The 24325-nt window shown below is 52.4% G+C and overlaps 1 protein-coding gene across 5 annotated transcripts in view; it reads left to right on the forward strand.

The window, feature by feature from the left end:
* Nucleotides 1–409: 409 nt before the first annotated feature.
* Nucleotides 410–24325, forward strand: part of BCL11B (BCL11 transcription factor B) — a gene marked incomplete at both ends in the record, with an annotated part of 91172 nt that continues 67256 nt past the window's right edge. For 2 of the 5 annotated variants that reach the window (XM_082648301.1, XM_082648303.1), the window contains 2 exons: nucleotides 410–467; nucleotides 13874–14242. In XM_082648301.1, coding sequence (XP_082504427.1) covers nucleotides 410–467; nucleotides 13874–14242 — 427 coding nt within the window. The remainder of the gene's footprint in view (nucleotides 468–13873; nucleotides 14243–24325) is intronic. The other 3 variants (XM_082648302.1, XM_082648304.1, XM_082648305.1) reach the window with 2 other exon arrangements.

A 24325-nucleotide genomic window follows, 5' to 3' on the forward strand; every position in this document is an offset into this window, starting at 1 on the left:
TTTGAAGAAGTGTAAGCAATTTTTTTTTCCTTGAAAAGAATATATTTTTGAAGAAACCAGCCAGTCCGCGACAAGCAAGAGCAGATTTTTTTTTTTTGCCTTTCTCCTATTTTAGATCGAGAGGTTTTCCTTTTTCCTTCTCTTTTTCTTTTTTTTGCAAACAAAACAAAAAACAGCATAGAAGAAAGCGCAAAATAAAGAAGAAGAAGAGGAGGAAGAGAGGGCAAGAGGGGAAGGAAAAAAAAAAAAAAACCAAAACACCAACCCGGGCAGAGGAGGCGCGGCGGCGGCGGCGGCAGCGGCGGCGGCAGCGGCGCGGCGCGGCGGCAGCGGCGGCGGCTCGGACCCCTCCCCCGGCTCCCCCCATCGGTGCAGCTCTCCGGGCGATGCCAGAATAGATGCCGGGGCAATGTCCCGCCGCAAACAGGGCAACCCGCAGCACTTGTCCCAGAGGGAGCTCATCACCCGTAAGTGTCTGCGGCGTGCGCGCGAGGGGCCGGCGGATGGGGCTCCGGGCGCCCGGGGCTGGGGACACCGAGCCAGGCGCAGCCGGGCCGGGCGCCGGGGAGGCCCGCGGGCTCGCAGAGGCAGCAGCGTCGGCCCAGAGCATGGTAGGGGGCGGGGGGCCTTGGGAAAGTTTCTTTGCAGCCCGGAGAGTCCGGGCTCTGCGCACTCAGACGCGCCTCGGGCTCGGGGGCCTGCGGAGCGGGCTCCGGGCCGGGGAGGGGGCGCGCGGGCTGGAGGAGGTGTGTGTGTGCGCGCGGATCCCGGCTGGACGCTCGCCCCTCCGAGCGGCGTGTGTGGCGGCGGCGGCGCTGGTGGCGGGGTTTGGAGAGGAGGGGGAGGGGGCTGGGGGAGCGGAGGGGGAGGGGAGCCGGGAAGTGGGGAAAAGTTGGCTAGCGCGTGGGTCCGCGCTGACGGCGCGGGCGGAGGAGAGCGGGGTGCGCTCGGGCCTGGGGGAGATGCGGGGCGAGGGGCGGCCGCCGGTTCCGAGTCCCCCAGGCGCTGCACCCGGCCGGGCAGGGCGCCGGCCACGCCGGTCCTAGGATTCCGCAGCCGCCTTTCTCTCCCCTCCTCTTGCTATTTGCAAAAGAATCCAGCTGCGTGGCTGTTTGCCGGGCTCCTGCACCCCAACCCCCATTTCCCCACCTCCGTCTGTCTCCTGGGATGATCTTGTCTTCTTTCCCCCACTCCAAAAGAAGGTGGGGGCATCGGGGGCTGGTGAAAAATCCCCGCCACGGGGGGAAAAAAAGCGTTGTTAGCTAGGAGTGGGATGTGCTTGTACAATAGTGGAGGGGGGGAAGAAAAAAAGAAAAAAGGAAAGAGATCTATCAATCTCTCACCCATCTTCCTATCTCGGATCTTTCATCTCCCCTATCTAAATAAACAAGGCAGGTCGCAGTGGAAATCCACCGGCTGAAATCGTGTGGATTTCAAGCAAGTGGCGGGGCGGGCAAAGTCAGGCAGCGGGGCAGAGACGCAGCAGCTTCCAGCGCCCCAGTCGGGTTTATTTAGCAAAGGGAAGAAGCGTGCGGGAGCGGGCCAGGTACGGGGTTTGCAGGGGAGCTCGCCCGGCTGCCTGCACGCTTGCACCCCCGGAAGGTCGGCTCGCAGCGCTCCCCGCCCGCCGCAGCCCGCGGGGCCGCTGCTCCGCGGCGCGCAAACCTTTCCCCGCGGTCCTTTCTCTCGCGGTGCCTGGGTCGCCTTTGCTTTTTTTTTTTTTTTTTAATTTTTTTGAAACTGCAATAGAAATAAAACGTCCTCTGGGTGCCATCGAAACAGCGGGCAGGTTGTGTTCCTGCAGTCCTTGGAGCACCTCGTCAGGCTGGGGCCGGGCTGCCGGCGCGGAGCTGGAGAAGGGCTGCGCGCCCAGCCGCCGCCGAGGACCGGCTGCGGGGCGGCCGAGAGCCGAATATTTATGTTATATTTTAAAAAATTTAAATAAATAAATAAATATATAAAGGGGTTCTCCCCTCCCCTGAAAACTCAGCATAGGCGCCATCTGCTCGGAGCATTTGCTGCTGCCATCTCTCCTTTGTTACAGCAGATACATTAGTAAGAATTTGTGGATTTATTATTATTTTGGGGGGAAGGGAATAGATATTAAAGTGGGCTTGCCTTGGGAGAGGGATACCTTTCTGGAGGGAGGGAAGAGGACTTCTATTTTTCATCATTGTAACATCAAAGGAGACTCGCTGGTTGCATTTAAAACAAAATGTTTTGCGACCATATTTGAACCTGGTTTGATCAAGGTCCTCATCGCCAGTTGACATTTCGTCCTTTACCAATCCTTTAGCAATCGCTTATTCTACCCCCCTCCCCCGTTTAGATGGTGGAGTGGCTGTTAGAATGTCTGTACTTGCAGACGCCTAATTTCTCCAGGAGGCAATTTGCCCCACAGAGCCTCTGTATAATTGCAAGGGTTGTTTTTGAGGAGGGGGAAGTTGGGGGGGGGAGTCCGGGAAGGGGGAGTTGTCTGGGGTGCATTGCCAAGCTGGCAGCAGCGAAGGAGCCAGGAGTGTTTGCAGTTGTGTGTAAAGGGGGAAAGAAGCAGGTAGGTTCGCTTTGCTTTTGCTCTCTCCTCTCTGGTGTTCCTGGGACCTCAGGAGCAAGCCCTGGCCAGGAGGACTGGCGGCAGCTGGGCATGGGGGGCGAGGGGTGCCTAGTGCAACATCCTTCCATCCTTCATTTGTTTCACGGCTGTTTCAGTCTTGCTCAGAGCAGTGCTGGGGAAAGCCGGCTGACCCTGGAGCAGTGGCAGGGAAGGAGAGGTGGGGAGGAGACCAGGGGGCAAAGGATATCCCACCTGCCTTCCTGGAGTGCACGGAGCCCAGGGCATATGCAGGGGTTTAAGTAGGGAGAGTGGTCCAACCAGTTTTCAGACAAGGCTATTTATTATCCAAAAGCAGCTGGCTTTTCTGTCTGTCCTATGTCACCCGGAAGGTGGGAGTGCAGGCAGGGGAAAGGCAAGAATTGGATGCAGTTTCGGCTGTAGGGCCTGTGCAAGTGTGCCTTTCCACAACGATGCAGGAGTTGTGGGTCTCGTGTGCTCTGGAGCCCTGGCCAGCAAAATGAGTGCTGCCGCAGCCCCGATCCGGTGTCCACATTTTAGTTCAAATGTGAAAGAAACAGCCTAAAACGTGGTGCATCTTCAGTTGGGTGGCAGCCCGCCGGCCTCAGGTTCTTTAGAGATGATGCAACTTAGTATAACTGATGGTTTGAGAAACAGAAGAGCACACAAACAGCATCGATCATCTTGCAGGGGGGTTGGCAAGTGGGAGAAGGGCTCCATAATGAGCTAGTTAAATTTACAGACAGGGCCAGTGAGAAGAGGAGTGAGGTAGGAAAGAGAGAGTGGGAGACAGCTGGGGATGAAGACTGAGGCTTCTGGTTTGTTTCAAAATGTTTGACCCAGATGGATATGGCTTTTAAAACCGGAGGACAGACACAGCTTTCAAGAAAAACAAACACAAAACAACACAGTGACAGTAGTGGACAGGGTAGGATGAGGACCAGTGACTGGCCAGGCAGAGGGAAGGGCCGTGAGCCCACTGTGCCAGGCCGGGTGAGTGGGGAGGCAGATGAACCCCAGGCCGTGCAGGAGCTCTGAGGCTTCCCGAAGGAAATAAGAAGGCCAGGGTAGATTACACAGACCCAGCGAAGGTGATTTTTTCGACAACCCACCAACAGGTTTCCTTGGAAGGTTAGTAATTTTCCGTATGAATTCACGATTTTGCAGAACTACTAGAGACCCCAGATTTGACACGGAAGTTAGGGTGTGTTAATTCCATGGTTGCCTTTTAAATTAGGCTTTGCTGTGGCTGTGTGTTTTGAAGGCCGCTGTGCTTACAATTATCTTAACTTCCCAGGGTAGAGTATATCTCCAGGTGTCCACATATCTTTCAAAATTGGGCCTCTGATAAATTTCATAAGACCTGGGTCCCTCTTTTTTTTTGGTAGTTGGTGGGGGGAGTGAAGTTTGTCTCCCTTCTGCACAGAAGGGAACCCCATATCATTAGAAGTGTGATATAAGTCAGCTGCTCTGATTCTAAGGGAGAATAGAAACGTGTTCATCCAAGGTGTTATGCCAGGCGGACTTTATTCATTTGTAATTCACACCTGAGAGAAAAAATAGCCATGAGCATATTTTAACAACCCATAATATTTTTAAAGGGTAGTCTTTCCCTCCCTGAAAATTATGCACGGGGGCATATTTCCTTTTTTTCTGAGGGTGGGAGGTGGCTCTCTGTGCTTTGGCCTTGGCGATTTTTGTCTGGCCTTCAAAATATTTCATAACAGAAAACGAGTCATTTCTCAAGTGCTGGAGTGAATGCAGTTGCTTTGGTGAAGGCGGCCTTAGGAACATGGAGGGAGGCTGAGTCAGATGCTGGGATGTGATGCTTTGCTGACCACTGTGCGGGGCCAGATGGGTCTCATTGACCAAAGGGGAGGCCAATTTTGGGTGCCCCGGACAGTAATTAGCATCTGTCTCAGGTGAGATGGGAGCGCGCAAAGCAATCGATCAGTTTCCCGCTGTAGAGGGCACTGGTTTCTAGCGCCTTATCAGAATCGAGCTCTTGGCACTGTCTTTGGGCTTAGAACACGGCTTGCACCCGCCTTCTCTTTTTCCTTTTCATCTCCTTTCTCCGATCGCTTTGCATTCTCTGTTGCTTGTTGTGATAAAATACTTTCCAAAATAAACTTTCAGTTGAATTGGCTTTTAGTTGATGGCAAGGCTGCAACGCCCAGCAGCGTCTGGCGCCTCTTGGCAGCTAGGGGGAGCTCGGTGCCCGTGTCATGCGTGGAGCCGTCGCTGCGAGGGGCCGGGACCCGGCTTCCATCAGCCGCGAAAGCAGTTTACGTTGCTGCAAAATGTCCTAAGTGTGAAGTTGTAATATTGATTTTCCTGCAGAGAGTCGAGCAGGACAAAATGAGAAAATAAGTTTGAGAAATCTATTTTCGAGCCATCGGCATTGATTTACAAGCCCTCACTAGGCAGATGGGGACAATTTTCTTTTTTTTAATTTTTTTTTTTAAACAGTTACAATTGTTAGCTTTGAATGGGCGTGTTTCCTCCGGTTAGTCTGTGGTCTTGACTTTCTGAATTGCATTTAGAGTCGTTGAGGCATGCCTCATGGGGTGAGGGGGTCTGCGAAGAGTGAACCTCGTTTTGTCCATTCCTGTGTTGCATGTCACAGACCTGGGGATCTGCCACTGCTCTGGGGAGTCATGCGTCTCAAACAGCTTGATGAGTGGAAATCTTTTCAGCTCAGATTTTATAACACTTGGATCCTCAATTCCATTTATTAGGTAACGTTCCCACTGTACTAAGTGAACTAGCACCATTCCCCAAAGAGATAAAATGCCAACTCAAATAATGTGTAAAACTTTGTCTGGAAGGAGTATGTGCTTGCTAGACCCAGCGTTGCTAATACCTTTCACCCCAAACGGTGCCCTTAATGGATGGCTTTTAATGACACGATTTCTCCCCTAACCGTGTAATTTCGTGCTGGGGAATATGTGTGCTTTTGATCACGGAATTTGTGGATCTATAACGTCTTCTTCTCCAAGTTCAAGAAATCTGCAGAGGGCTTCCCAGGTGGCGCAGTGGTTGAGGGTCTGTCTGCCGATGCAGGGGACACGGGTTCGTGCCCCGGTGCGGGAAGATCCCACATGCCGCGGAGCGGCTGGGCCCGTGAGCCATGGCCGCTGAGCCTGCGCGTCCGGAGCCTGTGCTCCGCAACGGGAGAGACGCCACAACAGTAAGAGGCCCGCGTACCGCAAAAAAAAAAAAAAAAAAAAAAAGAAATCTGCAGACAGCACAGTTAACCCAGAGTCTTCTGCTTGAGTTCAATATATGGGCAGAAGAGGTAACGTGGCGACAGGAAAGGAGTGCTTTATTCTAACCTGAAAGAGAAATAAATTAGGTCAGACAAAAGCCTAGCGCTGTCATCAGGCAGAGCAAGAGCCTTCACTCTCCAGTACAGAGGGCCAGCAATTTATCTGATGATTTCTCGACTTCATTTAATGTCTGAATCGAGCCTGCTGTAAGCATATTGTGGCAGCGAGCTCATTTGACGACTCAGAGGCGAGGCGTCACTGTCACCTCGAAGCCTTGGGCTGGGACAGTTGCCTCTGGCCTGCAGAGAACCGTTAAAAAAATTCATTTCAGAAATCCCCAGTCCTTTGCCTTGGAACTTGGGGGAGTTTCACAAGCTGTAACTAAACACAGACTACAGATACCACAATGTGTGAAGAAAAATATTATATGGGGGAGGGTAAAGATGGGGTCCTTGACCTTTGGGGACTATCTCCTCCATCTCCTATGGCTTAAGGAAGGACCTTCTGGCTGTCCAGTTAGGTCTTACCGTTAGCTGAAACTCTCCAGGGACTTTGGACTAAGTTGAATGCTGTTGTCACATCTGGGAGGACAAGGGACAGTAAATGCTCCTTGGGGACCATGCCCACGGTCAAGTTGTTGATGCCGGCCAAGCATCTGCAGGTGGTGTTAGCTGTGGGCCCACTGGGGTATTTTTTTCATGGGGAGAGGGCACATCAGAAGACCAGGGATGAATGTCTGTGTCACCCGGCTGCTCTGAGCATGGCTTTGTCACTTTCCAGCTCTATTTACTCACATGCTTGGGCCTGGGGGCCTGTGTGTCCTTTTCCCCACCCCCTGCTCCCAATCCCACACATCTTCCTTCCTTCCCAGAGAGCCAAACCTCAGTGAGATCTACCCGAGCTGTCGTCCCCTCCCCAAGAAAAGCCATTTGTTGACCGCCTCCCTGGAGCAGTAGTTTTCCCCAGGCGAGTATAAAAAGTGCCGAGAGCAGGCTATTTGGAGACACATGAAAAGCAGAGGGACACACTTCGTGTGTCTTCTGCACGAGCCTGCGAGCGGGGTGAGGGGAACAGCATCGTTTTTACTGGCAAAAGTGACACCAGATTGCGCTTTGATTAATGGTGCTACATTCACGGGGACTCTCGTCCGGCATTTTGACATATGCAAGTCTTTTGTGTAGTTGCTGAAATTCAAGAAATTCATTCTTTATTTCTTTTTCCGAGGCAGCTGATCATCTGCTTGGGTGTTGAATCAGACAGACTGAGCTCTGGTACTGTAATGAAATCCCAGACCACACAAAATTAGGTAACTTCAAAGTAAAAAAAAAAAAAAAAAAAAAATCCTCTGTTTCACACAACTTTTTTATGACCCCCTTCAATTGAACTGCTGAAATGCAAATACACTTGAGAACGTTCTAACAACTTCAGTGCTAAAACAACACACGAAAATGACTCAAGGAAGCTGAATGCCAATGTTACTGTGATGAACGTGCGCCTCAGAAATGGATGCCCTGCTGAGAATTAAAAAAGTGGTGGAGGATCACGTTTAAATTTCTCCCTTGGAAACGAGATGCTGAAAGCAGCTTCCACTCTTGCTAGTTTGCTGTCGGCCTCAGAGACTCTCCTCCAGTTAAGGGCTTGTAGCTCAGCGTCCTGTATGATGGCCCTTTTCTTCTGCTGAGCACCTTTGAAAAAGCACAGCGTTAAATAAAACAAATCTCTTCGTTGGGCCCCGAAGAATGCTTTTACGTCGCATCGTTGTGAGCTCTGTCGTGTCTCTGAAGATTTAAGGCGTTTGCAATTTTCTGGAATCTTCTGAATGTGTTTAGAAGTATTTCTGTACCTTTCCTTTTTTTTTTTCTTTTCTTTAAAGAACTATTTTATTTCTCAAATCATAGGTCACTCCATTCTTTGGTCTCATGGACTTGACTTCTTTCTTAGTAACCTTTTAGTAGTGGACGGGCTCTGTGAATACACCTGAACGCTGCTCTCCTTAATGGGCTCTTTTTCCTGCTTTTGACTGTGTGAGACCCGGCCTCCGGAGCTCAGTTTTGCGGGATCTGGAGAGGTGGATGCAGTGGGGGAGGGGGGAGAGGTTGGACTGAGTCCATGGAGCAAGTTAGGGTGTGTTGCAGCGAGCTGATTTTAACACGCTAAAGTATTCTGAAACCAGGCCGGGGGCATGGAGGACAATATGTGTATGTATACGGGGGTGCCCCTCACACCCTCAGAACTCCCCACCTGGAGTCTACCGGCTGGGTTCTTCCTGCACCCCAAACCTCTCCTCGGATCAGGAATCCCCGCCTTCCTGAAATGCAGGCCAAGCCTTCCCCATGATGGGCCCGGTCAGCCAGACCCTGGGTCATTTTCACGGGAAGGGAAATCCACGTTACAGATAAGGTTGTGCCCTGGCATCCTTCTCTCTGCCCAGATGTCAGAAATCTTGAACATTTCATTTTGAGGCGTGTGCTGTGTCTGGCATGGAGCAGATGGGGCCTTGAGGGGTGGTGGCCGGCCCTGGTGTGTGCCCGTCCCTGCAGCGGATTTGAGGGCGCTGGGGAGGTGGCCTTTGAGGGTCTCAAGGAGGCTCGGGGTCTGGGTGACACCTGGAACAGGCTGGAGTCCTCAGCCCTTCTCCCTGGAGGGCAGGTGGTCCGGGAAGAGAGAGCTCATCTCTCTGCGGAACCCGTCTCTCACCAGCCTGGCTGCACCACCCCCCCCGGGTCGGGTCCTTGCTTGGAGGCGGGAGTTGGGTGGGCAGACGGGAGGCAGGGACCCGGCTGCGTCCTGACCCTTCTTGGCCCCTCGAGGAACGTCCTCGGGACACTGCCTGGCTCAGCTGAGGCTCCCCGCTTATCTGCGACTCCTCTGCCGGGCGCTGCGCGATTCCCTCTGTGCGGAGAACTTCATAAATGTCTTGTCGAGCCTTTAAGCGTCATCTAGTCATAGATTATTTTCTCCACCAAGAATTGATTCCTTCTCTCTCCCATCCACCCCTCCCCCTGCCACACACGGTTGTTATTTTCTCTTGGAGCCAATAAATTAAACATTGATGGAAGCTCAGAAAGTGTTGTGCTCCGTCGAGTTCGCGTTTTAGTGGCGTTTAGGTGTCGCCTGGGGTCTTGGCCCCTCCCTGACTGTTCGCGGGGAGGAGAGTGAAAAGATCCTTTTGCAGATTACTGGTGAGCACGGGCCGGCTGGCAAAGGCTCCGTCTTCGTAGGAAGCAGGTGTAACGTCTCCAGTCAGAGGCAGGGCTCCGGCAGGCGGATGGGTGCTCAACGTTTCTTGTAAACACTCGTGCAAATAGGATGGCGGCTGTGACGTTGGTGGCCCAAGATTTTGAGAGCCTGGCACCCCTCCTCCCCACATCCTTCCCCTATCCACCCACGCCCCCATCACTGAATCCATACCTCTATGTAGGTGTCTCCTGGTCTGTGGCTTAGCCATTAAAGACAGCGATTTGGATTTGAATCAGTGCAGGGGTAAGGGGACACGGGCCTGTGCGCTGTGTGTGCAGCAGGGCACACACGCTGTGCTCTGGGGACAGAGGCCCGCCCCTTGGCTGGAATTCCCCGAAGGGCAGGTGCAGGGGCAGTTGTTAGGGGAGACCCAGGGTGGGCGGGGCCCTTGGAGCCCAGCGTGTGTGTAGGGCAGTCACTGACCAGGTAAGGCTCGCTAGGCCTTTGCAGCTGCCGGGGGCCTGTGGGCTGCTTGGCTGGGCCGGTGTTAATGATGTCTTTCCATCTGTCTTCTGCCCACATTCCTTCCCAGCCAAGCATGGGGGAGCGAGTCTTAGGACCAAGTGCTTCCTCGTCCACTTAACAACAACGTCCATTATTATCTGCGAACCCTGATTTCATTGCTTCTGAATGCATTTATCAGCTGGGAGGAGGCCTCGCCTTGTGAATTAAATGTGGTTTTGTTGTAAAGGAAAATTACAACAAATGTATAAGTGTGTGTGTGTGAATACACGTTTGTCCATGTGCTTTCGGACGTCACATTTCAGGACCCACCCCAATCTGATACCTGACGTTTAAACAGGTCGTCTGCTGCATTCATTCATTTTTCCTCCTAATGAGTCAAACATTTTAGCGATCCCTCTACTTTATTCAGCTCGTACTAGTGAGGGCAGCAGTATTTTCCAGGGCTGCCTGACACTCGGGGAGCTTTGCGTGAAAGCAAAAATCCTCTCGCGGGAAAGACCTCATCTTCGCCTTCTTTTTTTGAAGAAGTTTGCCGGACAGGGCAGCCTGAGGGACTGGTTTGTAGGGTCTGGGAATTTGAAAGGCTGTTTCGTTTGTATGTGGCTTTTCACTTTTCTGGTGCTTTCTCATCGCTGGGTGCCTGTCCCAGCAGGGGCCGGGTTCTCTGAGGCTGTGTGGGCTCCATCGAGGTGCCCACAGGTCAGAGGAAGGAAGGTTCTGGGGTGGGGGCCAGGCCCATCTCACTTTGCCCTCCTCTGAGCTTGGGCAAGTGGTTCTTTCTCCTTTTATTTCTTCTGTGAGGGACAGGGTTCTAAGAAGGGACACACACACAGACACACACACGCACACACATGCACCCCACACGCCCAGCTCGGTATCCGCCTGCCAGCGGAAGTGAAACCACAGCCCTTTGGGGGTGTCTCCGAAGGCCTTGAACATGAGATTCAGCAAGCTGTCTTGGTCCACCTGCTCTGGCCTAGAAATTTGACAGTTTTGGGGTTCGGGGTGACGTCGCTGCCTTCCTGGGAAGCGCCTCCTGAAGAGTCAAAGCCCAGAGCTCCCCGTGCCAGGGGCTGGGCAGAGGGAACCCCATTATTGGAGTTGGGTGAAAACCCCTGTCATCCTAAGGAGTTTTACTTTCAGCACTGCAAGTGGGGAGGGGGGGAAGGGGATTTTTTTGTGTTTCTTTTTCTCCTGCACGCCCTTGGAGGAGGCAGTGAGCTGGACCCGGGGTCTGGAGACCCGAGTTCAGAGCCGTCTGCAGGATGGGACGCCAGCAGCGCCCGGCTGCTCAGGCTGGTTGGCTGGAGGGAGAAATTAGACCTGCAGCCCAGTGAACGGCTTCGGCTATTTTCAAACTCAATTACTGGGGCTCACAAGGGCTTGCTGCGTGAGGAAAGTGAAAAGGCAGAGGCCGCCAAATAAAGGAAAGAATACCAGATGTTACCCAAAACAGCAAAACAAAAAAAAAAGGAGAAAAAGGAAAAAGTACTGGTACAGAGTCCTTAGCAAAAGATGGAGGGGCGAGGGAGGGATACTTATGAACAGGTGACCTTTGCTCATTTTTAAATTCGTCTGTGTTTCTTTTAAAAGAGAAAAGAAATTTGAAATTATGTAGCTTAAAACCTCCCAACAGAGAGGAGATATTCATGCTTCTTCCCAAAACTCCCACCAGGAGTACGGATGGACGGACTTGGCTGAAAAAGTTAATGAAAAGCAAAACCAAGCAAAACCAAAACAAGGAAACCAAAGATGAAATTAGACGGCAGAAAACACCTCCCCATCCTCAGAAAGGATGATCAAGTTGGGATTTGGATGGATGAGCTGTTGTCTTTGTTTATTTTTATCAAATGCCCTTATGGAGGCAGCCGGCTGCCAGGCCCGCTCAGGAGGGCCCGGGTACCTCCACAGAACTCACCCCTGTTTCATTTGAATTCTCAATTTCATTTTGTCCTTTTTCTTTTGCATTTTAGCGCATTTCCTTTGTGCCTCTCTCTCTCTCTCTTTTTAACAAAACAATATTTTGACATTCTCCCCCCATTTATTAGAGTTCCTTTTCTAGAAATGGCCTACAATACATCCTTATATTTCTAAAGAACTGTTTTCACAGCCCTCTCCTTTGGCTCTGAAATTATGTATATGTAATTGGTAATTAAAGGTGCGAGCTTTTCAATATAAACAGTATTGCTCAATGTTAGATCATTAAAGGGGAAAGAGGCACTGAATAATTACCTTTTACATTCTGGCAAACCGTTCGCAGGAACCTGGAACCCAGTGCCCCCTAGAACCACTGTTCGGCGTGAGGGTTGTGATTACATTTTAACCATAGCAAAGCGTCTTTTCATAAAATAAATTGGTAAATGAATCATGTAGCATTGTCTTCCAACTCTTTTTAAAATAAACCCCGATTTCTTTTTAAAGTGTAATTAGTGGTTTCTGGGGCTGCCTTTGTGCACTGTTTCTCATACCTTATAGGTTCTTTTTGTTAGAGGTATGCAGACGAGAGATTTCGGATTTCCTCATCTGCGGGGTGTTTCTGTGCGGTCACATTTCCAGTGCGTTTCTACGTGTAATTCATCGAGGGTTCTGTCTGCTTTTCTATAAGCACAGGCGGGATCTCAAATTGTCACTTCCCTTCTCAGCAATACCTGTGCACTGACCCGTGCATGCCTAGTTCATACATGTTACATGTGCCGTCTATCCGGTCTTATACATGGACTCTCACAGGCCCTGGAGAAGCTTGTATTCAGAAAATACAGAGCAGTGATTTATATGTAGGATGGAAGATGCCACAGAATTTTTTCCTTAAATTGTCTGTTCTTTGGCTCTGACCCGTCAGTAACTTCACTGCCACGGAATGTGTTTTCCCCCATTCCATTTCTTCCCTCTGTTCTGTGGTTTTCATTATCCTTTCCTAAATACCGTACAACAGAAAATGTACCTGCCTCCTCGGGTTTCAGACCTCTGGCCGCCCTCTTGCTTCTCTGAAGACCCTGCCGCTTGTGCTATCTACATGACGACTGACATTTGCTCTCGAAAAATTCCACCCCGAATTTGCTCAGACCCCGAGGAAGGATGCAACCTCACTGTCCGCGTCCCTTATTTATGACAGTTTCGGCTGCCGTGTCTCCCAGTTTTCCCTGAGGGGGTTGCTGCGTTTTGAGGCATTTATTAGCTTCAAAATAGTTGGGTCCCGTGCCCCCTACAAAAAAGAATGAAAGGAGATATATCGGCTGCTAAAGAAATATGAAAACGTACAGCCCGTTGAAAGTGTGGTTCGTCCTCTGCCAAGAAATGCTTTTGTAGTCTGAAGAATTATTTTTTTTTTCTTTTCTTTTTTCTGGGAGTGACAATAAAACCAACAAACAAAAAAGGACAGTGGGGAGTTGGTGAGTGTCGGGAAATCTACAAAGCAATGGAAGGCTGACCGGGAGCAGAGTGTTTGGCAGGAAAGCCGGCTCCCGCTTTCAGCCAGCCAACTCCCAGCGTCTCTTCCCTGCATTTTTCTTTTTTTTTCTTTCAATATTTCTTTTTGAACCAACGCCCACTTGTTGCTTTCTGAGCCCGTGGGTTCCTTTCTCTCGCAAGGACTGGCCCTGGGACGCCCGTCTGGGTTTCTGTTTTCTTGTCTGGTGTGCAGCCAGGTCTCAGGTAGAGGAGTGCAAGCAGGACTCTTATGAATGGGGAGGACGTGAATGAAAGGTGGGAGGGAAGAGAGGGGGCGGCCTGAGCCTAAGCGGGGAGAGACAGCTCTGGCTCCCGGTTCTCAGCCTTGGCCGCCCATCGGAGTCACCTGGGAATCTTACAAAAAAAAAAAAGGAAAAGACTGGTTGATGTTTGGCTCTCAGTGTAGTTGGTCTGGGGTGCAGCCTGGGTGTCGGGGGTTTTCAAAGCTCCCAGGTGGTTCTTAGATGTTGCAGAGTTTGAGAGACACCTCTCTAGACGGCCCAGTCTCTGGTGAAACCAAGATGTGTGTGGATATGCGGGTGGTCATGTGTGTGTGTCCCTATGCTGAGTTGGTGGTGGGGGGGGAGGCGGAATTGGCAGGAAATAAACTAGAAAGCAGTAAGATCAGTACCACTTAAGCAGCAACCTCTGGGAGCTGCAGCGCTGCTCCGGGAGCCTCAGTTTGCCCATCTGTTGCACGCAGGATGGCGAACCCCCTGCCTCCAGGAGTTGTGGGGAGGACGTGGTGACGTCTAGCATCCTGCAGCGGAGGGGCCTGCCTCTTGGTGGGGAAGGGTTGGAATGAGCGCTGGGTGCCTGTGATTGCCTAAGCCCATCTTGTCTTCTCTGCCCCCCCCTCCCTTCTCCTTTCTCTCTCCAGCAGAGCCTGAGCATGTGGAGGCCACCATCCTCGAGGAAGATGAGGGTCTGGAGATAGAGGAGCCCAGCAGCCTGGGGCTGATGGTGGGGGGCCCCGACCCTGACCTGCTCACCTGTGGACAGTGTCAGATGAACTTCCCCCTGGGGGACATCCTGGTTTTTATAGAGCACAAGAAGAAGCAGTGTGGCGGCAGCCTGGGTGGCTGCTATGACAAAGGCCTGGACAAGGGCAGCCCGCCGCCCTCCTCACGCTCTGAGCTCAGGAAAGTGTCCGAGCCGGTGGAGATCGGGATCCAGGTCACCCCCGACGAAGATGACCACCTGCTCTCACCCACGAAAGGCATCTGCCCCAAGCAGGAGAACATTGCAGGTATGGAACGTTGCACTCGTCTGGCCGCTGCCGAAGCCACCTCTCGGGTCCCAGGCCTGCCCTCGCCCCTCGCACTGCGGGGGGGCTCGCCCTCTGTCTGAGGGTGCTGGTGCTGGGAGGGCCCGGGGGCTACCAGGACGGGGCCACAGGTGGGCTCGCCCTTGCCGTCCAGTGACCCTCGGGAGGAGACGGGCCTGGAGCTCGGAGAGGCCCGGTGGGCTGATGGTGGTCACTGTGCTTTTGGCCACAGGCTCCATGGTGGGGCCTGATCCGTAGGCGGCTAGGAGGACAGGATGGACGTTCGGAAGGCTAGCTGGCCCTCCCTTTGCAGGCGTTCTTGGCCTAGTCTCTGGCTTTGGAAGCAGATAGTCTTGGGTGGAATTCGTTCTTCACAACTTGGACGAGTCAGTTTCCACATCTGCGCAGTGGAGCGAATGAGACCCATCTCGTCGGGGTGGTTGTGAGGCTTTACGAGATGTTGCGTGTGGGTGGGGCCTTCACTTCTCCTCTGCTCTCTGGCCTCCGTTTCCCATCTGTCGAAAGAGGCTCCTTCTGATGTTGCCTGGTCCTAGGCGTAGGTCTGGGGAGGGGCCTGTGAGAACTTGCTGGAGCAGGTGCCCCTTGGGGGAGGTTGGCCGTCCCTTCTGCCATGCCCACTTGGCCGGTCATCTGGACAGCTGGCTTTTAGCACCTGAAGCACAGGTGTAGAGGCTTGCGTCCTCGGGCAGGTCGGCTTACGCATCAAGTCCTCTCCGGGTCAAGGTCACGGCGCACCAGAGCCTCTTGCAGGGAGCCTGTGCTCCGTGCAGCCCGGAGTGTTTGCTTCCGGTTCATACTTCTGAGCTCAGGGCCCTGGCTGGCCTGTGTTTCCTAGAAACAGCAGTCTGTCCTGCAGCAAGACGCTATCGGAGTTCGTGCAGGTGAGGGTTTAGACCCTGCCGATAGACTTTGGACTACCTTCAGGGTCAGAGCCTCAGTTTCTCCACGTGTCACCAGGAGGGACGATCCCGGCAGGCCTGGTGTGTGGGTTAAAGGAGCAGAGCTCCACAAATGCTTTGCTAGTGGAACTTTTCTCCTGGGGGTCCCTTCTGGTGTGGCAGCGCACAAGCAGCTGCTTGGCTGGAAGTTTGTGTGTCCATCTCCACCGTGTCTCGGTCCAAAGCAGACTGGGTGGACTGAGGCTTTGGGTGGTCCTTGTGGGGTGAGCCTGAGGGAAGTGGGGCACTCTGCTCCCACGGGTGAGATGGGTGGGCATGGCCAGGAACCCCCCATCACCCAGCAGGCAGTTAGGCTGATGCAGCAAGCCCAGCTGCTCTGTGGCAACCACCTGGCAGCTCTGTGACCTTGGGCCTCCCTTTGCCCATCTGTACCGTGGGATTAATGGACTCTCTCTCCTGTGAAGAGACTGCGGTGGTGTGCAGATTCCTGCAGGCACCGGCTGGGCCCTGGGGAGACCCCGTCTAACCAGACTGGCCTGTGCGGCTGGCCTTCTTGTGGGTGTCCTAGCACGAAGTCTCCCACACTCTTAAGTTGCCAAGGGCCTTGAGAAAAGTGTCTGACATGTTCAGGCCAAAGTAAACCCTGGTTTCTCAGAGCACCGTGTAGATCTGAGTGATCCTTCCTTAGGGCCAGAGCCACGATCCACAAAGGTGTTGGGCCCCTTTTGTCTGTGTTTCTTTTCTTTGTCTGACGCTAGAGGGATAGTTCTCACCAGTGGTATAAACACCTGGCATCAGTGCACACAGACCTTTCAGGGTGGCTTCTGCCGATGAGACGGTCCCCTATTCATGTTTCAGTGGAAGGGCTTTCTTCCTGCTTTCTCCAGAACCCATCCGAATCCTCATTTCGCATTGAAGGTATTTTCCAATGAGAGGCTGCAGATCATTGTGGGTAGGTTTGTTTGTTTGCAGATCATTGTGGGTAGGTTTGTTTATGATTTCATAAACGTTAATCTTCAAGGCAGCTTTGTCCTCACCCCCCTGTCCCCCCGTCACCCACCATCCCCCCCTTTTTTGGGTTGTAATACTGCAGTGGCCTACAGTATTTTTATTCTATGTGTGACGAAAGATATTCTTGGCCCTTTCTGTTCAGCAACAGGACGAATGGATTTCTTCATTCTTGAAGAAATATGTAAAATAATCTCTTAGAAGTCTAAAGAGATATGTTTGTTCAAAGCATTTAAAATGTTATTTTAATCGAAAGCACAAGACAGTCTCCATGCTGTGTCAGCTGAAGACGACCATTCCATTTTAACAGCCCATCATGCTCTTTCCTTCCCAGTTTCCCTTTCTGCTTTTTCCCCTCCCTACTTTGGCACCAACTTTTCTTTTCTTTTTTTTTTTAATAAAAAGGAAAGATTAAAGCACAAAACTTCAGTGGCTCCAATGTATAGTCATTTACTATGGTGGGAGCATTAATTATTTTAGCTTAATTGAATTCTGAGGACTGCAGGAGTTGCATTTTTGTAGACAAGCCCTGTTTATTATTTCTCTGTGTAGATTAACAGTAAAGGAAACACAGATAACTTTCAGTTATTTATTGTAAAATAAATGTGTCAATTCATGTGCAAAGCAAGCTGCTCAGAGATAATTGAGTCTTTATATTTTAAGAGGGGGACTAAGAATTACAGGCGCTTCTCCACCCGGGCTTCCGGAAATCCACACAGCTGCTGCCCCGGCCGCTGGCACCGCTGGCCTCGCCCAGGCCTCTCCTGTCCCTGCTCCCCGGCCGTGGCAGGGGCATGCTCCGGCCAGTCCATGCTCCGCTGTTGTCCCCAGAGCTGGCCCCGCTCGGTAGCTGGTCAGGGCGGGGAGGGCTGATCCTTGGGACTCCGCCTCTGGCTTGGCTGTCTGAGGCGAGGTGCCCAGGTGGTCGTGAGGGTCCCGCCTTTCCTGGAGCCCACAATCTGAGTGTGGTCCAGACAGGCAGGTCCCAACTCTCCTCCTGCCAGGTGCTTCTAGAGGCAGGGCTCCAGAGATGGATGGGCAGGGCTGGCCTGTAAATATGTGGGATCCCTTCCACCGTTAAGGGCATCCCCAGGGTGAGAACTGTGTGGGAATTCCGTAGATCATGACACCAGGGTTGGACCCTTTCTTGGAGATGGTATTCTGGAGACGGGTATAAAAGAAATAGTTAATTCTTCCTTTTTTATTTTTTTAATGATAGAGAAGTAGGAGAGTAGAAGGAGGACGTTTCTGAAGCCTTGTCTCCTGGAGGATATTCATTCATTCATTCATTCATTCATTCATTCAACCAACAACTGAGCACCTACTGCCGTTCCCCCACCCCAGACATCCCCACCTGAAAGAACATCCAGGGGGTGGGAGCATGTGGGAGGATGGCCATCTGGGCCGCTGCTCTGTCCCGCTTGGGGGACACGGCCGGAGTGTGAGCGGCCCTGCCCTTGATGTGTGCGGTCGAGGCTTGGGGCGCTGCTCCTTGACCATGAGCTGCGGGTGGAGGAGGTCCCTGGAGCTTGTGTGCAAGGCGCATCTGCAGACAGAGGGCTGGCATGGGTCAGAGGTGAGGGCTTTGGCTGGAGACCTGACTCAGGGGCAAGCATCGGATACATGTCTGCCTGAATAGGAGTTCTTTACGTTTCTCAAGATCCCTTCGTGCTGCATTCTCCCTGCCTCTGTGGAGGGTTCTGATGGGGCTGGGGGACCCATGCATCAAGGGGAGCAGGAAGAGGAAAGCCTGGGAGGGGAGATGAGTGGGGCCCAGGCTTCGCCAAGAGCATGAGTCTCTGAGCTGTTATCTGGGATGGGCATCCTGGGAAGGGGTGAGGAGAAGGGGGTATAGGGGTGTCCAGGTTTGCGGCCTCCACTGGAGAGCCCAAGTCTGCGCCCCACCCTGCTGCTTGCCGGCCCCTCGCATTGTGAGTTGACCTTCTGAGCTGCAGCTTCCTCATCTGGGAACCTACCTGACAACACTCATGGCGTTTAAATGACATGTGCCTGGTGCACGGTGCAAGTACTGCAAATATGAACACCCTCCCCCTTCCCTCACGGATGCTCTGCTCTCTCCCTGGCTCCGTCATCTCCTGGTGTTAGTACTGTAGGTCTCCCTGGGATCGGGGAGAAATTTCCATGGGGTTCTGAGGATGCCATCATCAGAAACAACCTCAGGACGACTGTCCCGTCTGGTGTGTCACCCCTCCTTCCCCTGTCTCCAGTCACATTACTGTCATATGGTGACAGCTCTGAGGGCGGGTCGCCCTGGGGGTAGGGTCCGGGGGCGGGGGGGGGGGGCGGTTGAAGGAGCACAGGCTCTGCTGCCAGTCGGCCAGGGTGGGATTTACGCGCTCACCCAGGCAAGTCACTTTACTTTTCTGGGCCTCAGTTTCCCTGTCTGCACTTACTTTTTTGGCTTCAGCTCAGAATTCAATGAGGTGAGGGTGTTAAGCGCCCACCTAGCACAGGGTCTGGCCTTGGATAGACCACTGAGAAGTGGAAGCATCTAGAAATCTTCTAAAAGAGCGTGGACCCTGCCTGGTGGCATAAGGTGCTTGCTTTTCTAAGTCAGAACCTTGAAAACTTACTTTGGATATCTCTCTCAGCCGTTCTCTCCAGATTCCTCCTTAGAATTCCTATTTTATAGCCCCTGATCACAGGTATTTTATTTTTGCATGTTATCACCCCTTCCGTAACCGAAAGAAGCTATCACGGAAGGAGCGAGCTATTAGCTGTCAGAAACACGTTTGCCTTTTGCCGTTTTTTTTTTTTGTTGTTGTTGTTTTTTTTTTTTGCTCCTCCTCCAGAACCCCAAATGTCAGATTTCTGGAGAAATGCAGGAGACAGGCAGTGGGTGACAGGACGTGGCCGGTCCCCCTGGGCTGGAGGTGGCGGGCAGGTCCTTGGTGTGACGGCCTCACCCGCTCTGTATGTCTTTATTGGGAACCCGGGAAGGGCCGGGGGTGTGTCTGCGGGTAGGGGGTGGGGTTCACGTAGCAGGCAGGGCACAGACCAGAGCTTTGGTTTGGGGTCCCAGTGACAAAATGCGTTGCAGAAAAGGGCTTCTGCTCAGCTGGAGGATTTACGTGCTGCTCTGAGAACGTTTGCTTCAGACTGTAAAACATAAGTAAGTGTGAAGAGAAGAATGTTAGCTTGGCCAGTGGGAGGAACTAAATAACTTGCTTGTGCTGGAAACTGGAGATAAACCCCACTTGCAGGTTGTCTTAGAAAACTTGCATTTGATATATTTAGAGTGGTTATTTTCCCTTCAAATTAAGGTTAGTGAGATCCATGTGTGCTGGGGCCTGGGTTATCTTTTTTATTATTAAATCGTGACAGCTAATTACTAGTTCTGTCTGCACCAAGGAGTCATGGAGTGTTCTAGACATGGCCCTGGGCTCCGGCTGGGGTGCTGGGCATTGCAGGGCTGACCTCAGAGCTTGGGCAGGGCCTATGGGTTGTGGGGAAGAGGGGGCCAACTTGGTTACCCACACCGTGTCAGGTGCTTTTCTTGGGTTATCTCACCTTGAAATAGACGTCAGTCTTGAAACAGATACCATTAACCCCACTCTGAAATCTAGATATTTCTAATTCCACTTTGAGCTGGGGCTCAGAGAGGTTAAGGGACTTTCCCGAGGTCACACAGCAAAGTGGAATCAGATTCAGGTCTGCTTGGCTTCTTCGGATAGCACAGGGTGTGGAGGCCTTGAGGGAGAAGAGGTATTCTAATTCTGCCTGGCTGGTGGAGCCATTGGTGGCAGGCACTATCTCTAGACCCCATTCAAGGAGGTCTTTGAAGACTGTCCCGGGTATGACACTTGGAGATACTGCCAGGAGGCCTCAGGCCCCCAGAAACCTTGATGCACAGTCCCAGGCATCTTCATACAGTTGCCCATACTTCCTGGTGAAGGTGGCAGAAAAGCAAGCAATAAAATGTGAATTCAGATGGACCAGGGCTGGAATTTGGGTTTTGCCAGTGACTTGTATGACCTACAGCCAAATGTTCACTTCTCCAAATCTGTTTGCTGTACAATGGAGATAATCTTTCTTACCATTCAGGCTTGTTATAAGGTTTGGTTTAGACAATGTATGCATATAATAGGTCCCTGTAGATTCTTAACTGTTAATACTAGAGCTGCCAGTGGGGTGCATGGGGGTTCTGGCCTCCTGGCCTGAGCTGGAAGGATCTCTTTGCTGATTCCCCATTCTTGCCTATTACGGGACTTGTCTGAGCTTGTGTAACTGGTTGCTGGCGGGGCTGAGTCCAGACCCCGTTTATCTTGAATAGGGACAGGTGACCTTTGGCCACACCAGGCTGCCCAGCCCTGCGGCTTGAGGCAAGCCATTTCCCCTCACGGAGTCCTGGTTTCCTCACCTGTAAACGGGGGGTGAGTGGTCCCTGTCCTGCTGGCCTCCCAGGGAGGCAGGAGATGGCAGGTACCTTGGTAAACTGTCCAAACCATGGCAAAGAGTGTCAGCAGCTACGCAACATGACTGTAGCACAGAGTCGTAGTTGGAAGTCGTATTGAATTAAGAAGACATGAAATACCGGTCAGCTAGAGGGTCATTGTTTTCTCCCCTTTTTAGGTCTTGGACCTTATTATCTGTGACTTATATAGGTGGATCCCTGCTTCCAGCAGTAGGGCAGGAAGGGAGAAGGAAAGTAAAGCAAGAGAGTGAGAGGAAAAGGCACTGGGCTCCCAAGCAGAGAACCTAACCAGCATTCAGCCTCAATAATTATTATTATTATTATTATTATTATTATTATTATTATTATTAGGGTTTTTATTTGACAGTAAATAGCTAGTAGTTGACTTAAGTTTTTTATTAGGCATTTGACAGCTTTTCCCCCCCTAATTTTCGTGCCTGACTAAGGCATAACCAGCAGCTGTCGAATCTCTTTGGAGTGGGCTCTACGTCAGTAAGTTACATAAATAAGGCAGCCTGGCTGTCACCCCCTGCGCCCTTGGATTTCTCTTTTCACCGAGGAGACAGAAAGACTGAGTTTTTCATATTTGGATTTTTAATTTAACACATCCTTATTAGAACTTACAACATGCCAGTCACTGAAGGGTTTTGCACATATTAACTGATTTAATCCTCCTAGCAACCTCACTTTACAGAAGAGGAAACTGAAGCACAGAGACGTTAAGTCATTTGCCCAAGGTCACACAGCCAGTGAACAGGGGCCCATGGTGTAAACTCCGGCAGTCATGCTCTTTCCTGTGGTGGGGCATGGGCTGCCGGTGGTCATATTTCATCCCACGTTCCCATCCACTGTCTCTGCCCCACCAAGGCGGTAAATCAGATATTACTTTCATTTTGTAGACGAGGAAACTGAGTCCTAGAGACGTTAGACGCCTTGCACAGCCACCCTGTGAGTCAGTGGCACGGTTGTGTCTAGAAACTAGGCTCCTGACTTCCAGCCAGTGACCTTCGCAGGGTGGCCTGGGGTCCTCACCGGGTCATCTCCAGGGAGCCCAGGCCACCCGGGGTTCATGTGGGTCTTTGTGGCTGACACGGGCCCCTTCTGCTCCCGATTTCCACCCTAAGGGTGAAGCTCCGTGATGGCCCCTGGGGTCTAGTGCGGGGTGCAGGAATCAGGACAGTGGACACCCCAGCCCTGTCTTAGGCATGTCTGTGTGCCTACCGCCATCTGTGCAAAAAAACTGTCTTGTTAGGAGCTGACCTCCACCCAGGGTAGGGTTAGTAACAGGCAGGTGAGCTTATTGGATGCAGTGTGGGGAGGGGCAGGCCCCAAACCTGTGGCCCACATGCTGTGTGACCTTGAGCAGACCCTACCCCTCTCTGGGCCTGAAATTCCTTAGCCAAAATATGAGAAGGAGGCCCCAGTGGTTTCCGACAGCTTCCGGAGCCTGGCAGCAGGGTAGGGGGTGGACTCCAACTTTCCACCTAAATTCCCTTCCTTTTTTTTTTTTAAAGAAGCCAAAAAGTTTAATTTTATTGAATAAAGCAAGTTTATTCAGGCACTTTCCTCATTTGTTACATATTGGGCTTGGAAGTAGGTTTTCTTTGAAGAAATTGGTGGCTGAAAATGAAAACTGTTACACTAAAGGATAAACAGGGTCTCCTTCTGCTCCAAGCTGTGAAGATTCTTCTGGGAGGATCTGGTGCACGCACTGTGAGACTGATGGAATTTAGGCTCGGGGTACCTTGAGTGCCCAGGCCCCTTCTGGGCACTGTCCCCACTGTTGTAGATATGGCTTGGTATTTGTTTTCTTGTTAAGAGGACCGCCCCGCATTGTATAAACCTCAGGTCCCACGGAATCTGGACCCATCCTGGCCCAGGCACTGCTAGGTGGCCGCCAGTGACCTAAGGGGCAGGAGTGTCAGCTTTGCTGGAATTGAGCCCAGGGAGGAGCTCCAGATGGCAGGGTGGGGTGGTTCAGGACTTGGAGGCCCTAAGCTGGACTCAGGGGAAGGGAGGCCTTTTTGGAGAAGGCAAGGCTTCGTTTTTGTTTTTTTGTTTTTTTTTTTTTGCGGTACACGGGCCTCTCACTGCTGTGGCCGCTCCCGCTGCGGAGAACAGGCTCCGGACGCGCAGGCTTCGTGGCCATGGCTCACGGGCCCAGCCGCTCCGCGGCATGTGGGATCTTCCCGGACCGGGGCAGGAACCCGCGTCCCCTGCATCGGCAGGCAGACTCTCAACCACTGCGCCACCAGGGAAGCCCAAGGCTTCCTTTTATTTTGTTTTTAAGTGGGTGTCCTTAGGGCTGTCTTCCTGGTCTGCTGGTTTTGCTCTGCAGGCTCCCCTGCGTGGGGGGCGCTCAGGAAGGAGGAGTCTGTGCTGAGGCTAGGTGGGTGTGGGAGGGGAGGCCTGGGAGGGAGAGGTGGGACCACTTGAATGAGAGACAGGTCTGGGAGAAGAGCTGCCTGCCGCTGCTCAGACAGCATGGAAACTGGGACCCCAGGCTCCTTTGGGTGGCAAAACAGCTACAAAAGGGCCTTTCGTTGGACGTGAGAAGTCAGAATCCCCCCCTCCTGGAGTGGAGAGGAGAAGGCAGTTGTTTGGATGTACCACCAAGGGCGGGGTGCATCCCCCAGCCTGAGACAGCAAGCTGGTTCTCTAAGCCGAGGCAGTATTTGATCAGGGCTGCTGACCCTGGCTGAATACCCTGGGCAGCTTCCACCGCCTTCATGTTCCAAGTGTGGACACAGCCTTAGGTGTAGGCAGATGAATCCAGGCTCAAAGGTGCCAACAGGTGCGTGGGTCCTCGCCCACCCAAGAAGGACCCGCACGTGCAGAGCCCCGCGGCCTGACAGCCTCAGTGCCTGGGCTGTGATGGAGCACGAGGGAGGATGCCTGTCTAACCCAGCAGTGTCCAGAAAACAGGCTTGTTCTCCTGACATCAGGTACCAAGGGGATCCTTGAAAGTAGTGGAGGAAACGCTGGCTTTATTTCAAAGGCTTTTCTGGGCCAGAGCATGGCATCTGGAGAGCATAGCCCCCAGCTGGGTTCTAGGGGTCCTCCCCTGGGGCTGGGGGCCAGGGACTGCCTGTCCTGGGCTCAGTGTGACCACAGTCGTCTAGGGTTCTTCCTCTCCCTTAAGGAGAAACAGGACAGAGCTTTGATGACCCCCTCCCACCCCAGCAACTGGCTAAAACGTTTGAGGTTGGTAGACCCCACAAAACTAAGTTCTCCAAGGGAGCCAGAGTGGATTCTTTCCCCCTCCCACCCCGAGTTCAAAGCCAGCCAATTAAGAAATCTAAACAGTGTGGTCTTCTCCCTGCATCACTGACATCACTGGCTTGTAAAACTTTCCCTGCAAAGGAGGCGAGGCGACTTTATTCGCTGGGAAAAAGAAGTATGTAATTTTCCTGACCTGGCCTGTGCTTCGGAGGGAAGGGGAGAGGAGACAAATGGGGCCTAAGACAGCAAACAAGGTCCACACTCTGGCGTCGGGGTCGTGCTGCCCGCCCGGAGCACGGCGGTTCCAGACACCGAAAGCAGCCTGCTGTGGGGATTGCCCGACTCCGAGGGGTTACGAGGCTGCCCTGCGCTTTGGGGCCTGGGTCGTTGGCGCGTTACGGGGGAGGGTGGGAAGATGGACACCTAAATCCTCCCAACTCTGAGACTGGATCCCTTTCTCCCGCTCCCATGAAACCAGCC

Source organism: Grampus griseus, assembly GCF_964374135.1.
Source record: "Grampus griseus genome assembly, chromosome: 2".
Taxonomy (NCBI): Eukaryota; Metazoa; Chordata; class Mammalia; order Artiodactyla; family Delphinidae; genus Grampus; species Grampus griseus.